We start from the raw sequence: 6,768 nt of genomic DNA, 5'->3' as shown, positions 1-6,768 counted from the left end.
CACCGTGGCTCGTGTGTGTGTGGGCTACGTGTGCACTGTTGCTCGGCTCATAGAGGTCTTCTAAAAGAGCCAGATCTGCCATTGTTCACAAGTGATCAACTGATGACTTCTCCTCCTGTTACATGCTGCACCGCAAGACCACACTAATTCCAAAAACTTACGTACACGAGGTCAGACCAGACGTGAGATTTTTTTCGCAGTCTACGAGCAAGTTCAAGTTAATAAATGCCGAGCGTTGCGTGGGAATTGACGTACGCCCGTCCTACGTCAAAAATGAGGGAAATTGTCACTAGGGTTGTGTTTTTTTTTCACCCAAGTAGTGACAAAAGAGAAAAAAGGAAGCAGTGAGAACCTTGCAGCTTCTAGCAAGGTGTATGAATCAAAGCACACAGAAATAATGAAATAATTCAGCTACTTCTCAAGAACAAAAGACATAATTAATGTCTAAAAATCTGCAGGTTTTTGACTGCAATAATCATCTTGATCAATGTTTTATTCTTAGTTTTTTGTGTGAGCTTTGTATTTTGGTCTTTATAACTGCAGAGTCCTTTTCTTTGTCTGTGGAAAACATGCGCTAATTGAAAGGTGGAACTCGCAAGAAAAGAAAACTTTCATGATAAGACAACTCACTGTGAACATGTGCTATCTTTATTCTGTTCTGTGCAGTATACATTTATTTGAGGAGGTCATAATAATATTATGGCTTGTAAAATCCTTGCGCTGAGGAAGTTTCTCTCTCAGTGGGATTTTATTTCTCATTTGGATTGTGATCCAGCGATTGCACAACTGACTCTACTGAGACAGTGGATTGGGAAGGTTTTAGCTGTGCGCACATTGAATTTCAGGTCTTTAGTGAGGATTCTCCCTGTTTGTAAAGATATTACACCAGACTTGTAATGTAGCAGTGCTTTCTGTTCCACTTACAATGGGATGTTACAGTGTATGTACTCAAGTGATGAAAAGGGTTGATCAGAAACATACCAAAAACCATCTTCTGCCAAATTGCTTTTCTTAAGTTCTCTTGTCACTTAATCGCCTGCCGAGCATTCATTTTGGTAGTTGACATTACAAATTGACTCGTTTCCACTTTAAGTCAAACAAAGACGATGTGGCACATTTCAGTCAGTTTCTAATATACTCTGTCTTTGTCAAACTTGTGTGGTTCAAATCTTTCAAGTCACAAAAAAATGGGTAATGTTATGTTGGTGAGTAGAGACACCTAGTGGCTGCCCTCATTGAAATACATCCAAGAATACACGTTAACAAGGGTTTAAAGTACATACATAGAATAGTATCCATGGTTTTTTTTCAGCTTACAAAATCAAAGTAATTGTGATCAGGTTTTTAAATACTTAGAAAACTTTAAAAAGAAAACCAAGATCGAAAAGAACTAGTCAAGCCCACATTGCTGCCCACTGTGGTTTCTTTTGCACACAGGAAGACTTTACTGCAACACTGAGTAGGAGTGAAAGAGTTCAAGCGCCTTGTGGAGGAGGACAATGTGTTCATCTTTTACATCTTCTCAGCACTTATTATAGCTCATCAACCTACAATCACCCTGTAATCTAAAAGGATAATACAGTTCTTGTCACACATGCTGAGGATTTCTTGCTTATAACTTCAACCACAATATCAAGTAAATAAACAGCGTGTCTTGTCAGTGTTACATTTTGAATGAAATTTACATCATGTACCTAAAACAGTGACTGTTTTTGAAAGCCCTAAAGATCTTCTCTCATCACTGCTTGAAATACCCTCACAGGTGCTGAATCTGGTCCAGTCTTACGTGACCCTGCGTGTGCCTCTTTACGTGTCGTATGTGTTCCACTCTCCTGTTGGAACTGGCGGCTGGCAGCACTTTGACCTGCAGTCAGAGCTGCGCCTCACTTTTGTGTATGACACGGCCATTCTCTGGAAGGATGGCATCGGCAGCCCCCCGCAGGCTGAGTTACAAGGTAAGCTCAGAAGTTGCGCGGTTCTGGACTCAATATCATCCACATAACCAAAGCTGTTTTTTTAGACCCTTTGTTTGTATGTCATTTGGTCAGGTGCGTTATATCCAACGAGCATGCGCATCAATGAACAGGGACGTTTGGTGGTAAATTTACGCACCAAGGCTCGTTTCAGGGGTCTGTTTGTGGAGTCTCATTCTGGAGGTAGAATAAAAACAGCTGGTAAGACTGACAGATTGTTATAACAATGTCACTGTTACTACTCCTCAATAGTGCCACTGAATATACAGATACATTGCTTGAGTGATTAGATGAGGGCATCACATTTGATTTTTGATTGTAAATATAGTCCTCTAACATGAACTTCTGCCCCCTTTTCATTACCAAGCAACACACATGTCCTCCATGGTGATGAGTGTGGACAACCCCGGCCTGACCTTTAACCTCACATTAGTGAGAAGTGAACCCACCTACAACCAGCCAGTCCAGCAGTGGACCTTCACCTCTGACTTTGCTGTAAGTTTGAAAGGTGTTTGTGTCCAGGGGTCCTGTGTATTCAAGCAGCTGGACAGATTACAGATTCAGATACAGAATGAGACTTGAGTATCTTTCCTCTTTGCTCCGTACAGGTAAGAGACTACTCTGGGACCTACACAGTGAAGCTGATCCCCTGCACAACAGTCCAGAATATGGAATACACTCTTCCACCTGTTTGCAGTCCCAGAGAACCTGTCTCCTTCGATCTAGACATCAGATTTCAGCAAGTAAGGCTGTTTCTGTTTGACCCATAAGATCCAAAAGTGACATATTTCTTTGTTCCATGAAGATTTTCTTTCTTTCTCTTTCTCTGTTACTGGTTGTCTCTCTCAATTTGTATGCTGTACTTTGCTATGTATCCCTCTTTAGGTGAGTGACCCAGTTGCAGTGGAATTCAGTCTGAACACTCAGATGTTCTTGCTATCCAAGAGGAGTTTGTGGCTTTCTGATGGCTCCATGGGCTTTAGTCAGGAGACTGACGTAGCCTTTTCTGAGGGTAAGTGCCCTCACACTACGTGTAAAGACTTTTCAGTCCAGTAAAGATTTAAAGGACTTCGCTTCACTCTAAAGGTGAATTTATTGTATATCACTTCTTCTGTGAGTGTGCCTCTACCTTTTAAGCAGACATTGGTTTGAGCTCATGTTAGCCCAATATGAAATCCACTTAGCCTTGCTTGACCTAGTGTGGCTAATCCATCACAGTGAACATCAGTTTGTTTTAAACGTTTGCTAAATGTGATAATGTTGTGTGGTATTTAAAGGAACTGACATCTGATATTTTAGCCTAAAAGCATTGAACTCACAAATCTATTCTAAAAGAAAACTTGTTTAAATTTTCTTCCATTAAATAGTCTGTCATCCTTGGATTTGAATGTATAATTCATAATAACAATAACTTGGTGTAGACTTCAAGATTCATGTCTTGTCCCTTTATTTCAGGTGATACCATCTACGGCCGTGTGATGGTGGACCCTGTGCAGAACCTTGGGGACTCCTTCTTCTGTAGCATAGAGAAGGTTTTCCTCTGCACTGGTGCTGATGGATATGTTCCAAAGTACAACCCGACCAAGTTTGAATTTGGCTGCCTGGCTGACTCCCCGTCATTGCTCTATAGATTCAAGATTATTGTGAGTATATTCTGGTTTTTAATGTTGCAATGGATGATTATATGAAAAACGATTTCCTTACGTCCTTCCTTATTCCCTTGATCTAACACTACTCACCAGGACAAGGCTCAGCCGGAGACTCAGGCACGTGTGTTTGGTGATGTCAGTTTTAATGCTGTGCTGGCAGTGGATGATCCATCAGCCATGTCCCTCGTCAGACAGCCCGGCTCTGATGGCTTTAGGTTGGACTCTACAGCCATGTTCCAGGTATTCTACATCTTACTGTTCCTCACTGCCAATGACAGATTTTTATTGTGAACCAACAGCTTAAGTAGTAAGCAACGTCATTAATGTTAAATTGCTATGCATGTGCTATTGTAGCACACAGTTGTCAAGTTTGCAGCTATATGAATAGAATTTGAAATATGTAGGCTGTGCGTCTCTTCTCCTGTTGCCTGTATAGTAGGGTTTCCTGGGACAGTCCCCGGTTTTGGTGACCTGTCCCCGGCTGGTCCTGTCCCCAGTTTTTGCTGTGACTGCCAGACCCGAAATTGGAATAAAAGAAAGAAAACATTGACCAAACGTAGCCGATTGTCACTCAAGACAGCCAGGGCCAGCGCTGCTCAGAGTTCAGAGATGTTTTAGAGAGAATTTTTACGATGCTAAAATGACTGATTATTTACATGGAGTCTGGTGGGTTTAGCAAACGCACTTTTATGTTTTAAACAAATATTCTTAATCTTTAACAGAAAGGTCAACCTCCTTAAAAATCCTTCACAAAATGTTGTCAGACACTTAGAATATTATATTATTGTATCCGATACTCAATGAGCTGTTGCAATAACAAGCCTGAAGCAATAAAGGAAAAGCTTTCAGATAAATGTAGTTCAGTAAACATTACAACATTCCCCTCTGAGGTGTAGTGGAGTATAAATATGAAGTAGCAGCAGAGGTGATTCTAGGATGAGACCTTTAGGAGGGCTCAGGCCCTAATGAGAACAGTTTAGGTCCATTGTCCCCGTTTTAAGTTTTACAAAAATAAAAACATGACGTGTTTTGGAGGAATATACGCTTCTGAGCTGAAAATGGCCCCAGATTTTGTCTGAGAAATCTGGTCACCTTAATGTATAGTGTTGTATGTATGTTTTGTTTCAACTGGTGGTGATAATGTTTTGTGTTGTATTGTGTTGGTCACAATGGATGTGAGACATTATGGTGATTGTTACTAATGCAGTCCAGAGTTATTGTATTTTGAATCATTAAAAACATCCAATCAATTCAAGGCTTGAAAATCCATCGTCTAATGAGTCACTTTAACATCAGCAGGTCCCATCTTATCACAAATAAATGAGCATAATGAATTTTGAAGATGTGTTAATTTTGGCCATTTAACCAATTGCTAATTTTATGAATTCAACATAATTCTAAGATGTGCATCATTTTGTGTTTTGCTCAGGTTGCTGCAGGCCGTGAGTGGTATATTCACACCATTTACACAGTCCGCTCCAAAGAGAATGCCAACAGAGGCATTGGAAAGCGCAGCCTAGAGTACCACTCTTTGGTTTCTACAAGCAACGATCTCGCCTTGACCCCATCGAGCGGCAAAGGTCATCGCTCCAGGAGGTCGACTGGCGATGAAGTCCCAGAGATCGCTGAGGATATCGGAGCAGACAACAACCGTGGTACCAATATCATGCACATCGCTTTGGATCGTACCAAGCGGCGGGTAGGGGGATCAAATGAGCTTTTCACTGATGGGCTAGAAACTAGTGGGCTGAACACAAAGGAGGACGAGGATGGTCTGGTGACTGTGGTGGGAGCACTGGTCGGGCTGCTGCTGACTGTCCTCATTATCGTCACCATCATACTGGTGCTGAGATCCAGACAGAAGGAGGGGAAGAAGGGATGGATAGAGGGGGTCCAGGAGGTGGTGAAAGGGTCTGTCAGTGCGGAGCCCATGTTGGTGGTGAGGATGCAAGACTGCCACAACAGCTCAGAGGTCTGAGCAATGGATGCTTGTATGTACAGATGGACAAAGGGATGTAGCGTATGTGAGGGCTTTTATAAAAATTTTGGATTTCCTTTTTTTTTTTTTTACTGGTATTAAATTAATTTCATAACACCAAAAATCTGAGATAGATCATATGCATTATTTTGTGTGTGTGTGTGTGTGTGTGTGTGTGTGTGTGTGTATGTTCCTGTTTGTGGGGGGTTCTATAGTATTAAATCCATTTCATACCTTGATCACTGCAACAGAAATCAGCAGAGAAAACAGTCTTATACGTTTTCTTCACTTAACATTCCAAATTGTGCTGCTAGTAGAATGGCATTTTCTTTCTCCCTAAATGGCTTTATGGTGTTAAAGTGCCTGAAGCAGCTATATCCCTTCGCGGCAGTCCCAGTCACTAAGAGTGCTTTTTCTCATAAAGGTAGTGTCACACAGGCCAAGTCAGAGATTTAGTGCTGCAGGTTTACCTCGGGTAAAGGGAGCTGGAAAATGTCAATGTTCATACTAAAAGGAATACTTCCCCTCAAAAAGAAACACTTGGATGTTATCGACCTGCCTCTTTGTCTGAAGTTTGTGAGCCCTGTTACTGCTTTGTGTTTAGCAAAATATTAAGGGTAACAAGACCATCTTTTCTACAGCATGCAAATGATAAAACAGATTTCTGCACACAATGCACAGCCTTATTCTAATTTACTTTCTCGACAATTGTGTTATTGATGCAAAAGTCCAGTGTTTACACTACAATCTCACTAACTGTCTTCACAGTTCTAAAGTGCATAAACTGCAAGACGATAATATCATTGAGGAATGCATTTGGTATTGAAAGTTAAATATTGCACCCATAGCCTAAATGTTTGGCCACAAACATTTAAGACTATGCTGTGTGAAGGTTTTAGTTCACCCTAAAATGAAAATGATTCTACAATTTTTATTTTAGGGTGAACTGTGCCTGTGAGGTGAACTGTGCCTTCAGGCATACAATTTTGTCATGAAATATATAGGCTGGGACAGTAATTATGGATTACGCAAATTGTAATGAAAAACAGAAGTTTCTTATCAGACAGGAGATTAATACCATTGCTGTCAAAATGTATGTTTATTAACCAGCCAATCATGTTATTCATTGCCTGTTCTTTATTTAGTTTATCGTATGATGGGGAATGTT

At 40.8% G+C, this 6,768-nt stretch overlaps 1 protein-coding gene across 1 annotated transcript in view; it reads left to right on the top strand.

The window, feature by feature from the left end:
* LOC117955642 (FRAS1-related extracellular matrix protein 2-like) overlaps positions 1–6,490 on the top strand; it is a 52,645-nt gene extending 46,155 nt beyond the window's left edge. Inside the window, exons 17-24 of the mRNA XM_034890253.1 lie at positions 1,763–1,955; positions 2,049–2,174; positions 2,341–2,468; positions 2,582–2,716; positions 2,859–2,985; positions 3,429–3,616; positions 3,716–3,862; positions 5,052–6,490. Coding sequence (XP_034746144.1) covers positions 1,763–1,955; positions 2,049–2,174; positions 2,341–2,468; positions 2,582–2,716; positions 2,859–2,985; positions 3,429–3,616; positions 3,716–3,862; positions 5,052–5,600 — 1,593 coding nt within the window. The 3' untranslated portion in view covers positions 5,601–6,490. The remainder of the gene's footprint in view (positions 1–1,762; positions 1,956–2,048; positions 2,175–2,340; positions 2,469–2,581; positions 2,717–2,858; positions 2,986–3,428; positions 3,617–3,715; positions 3,863–5,051) is intronic.
* The last annotated feature ends 278 nt before the right edge of the window (positions 6,491–6,768 follow it).

This window comes from Etheostoma cragini, chromosome 13 (genome assembly GCF_013103735.1).
Source record: "Etheostoma cragini isolate CJK2018 chromosome 13, CSU_Ecrag_1.0, whole genome shotgun sequence".
Taxonomy (NCBI): domain Eukaryota; kingdom Metazoa; phylum Chordata; class Actinopteri; order Perciformes; family Percidae; genus Etheostoma; species Etheostoma cragini.
The sequence above is the reverse complement of the archived record's forward strand: the minus strand, read 5'-3'. Positions and strand labels throughout refer to the sequence as shown.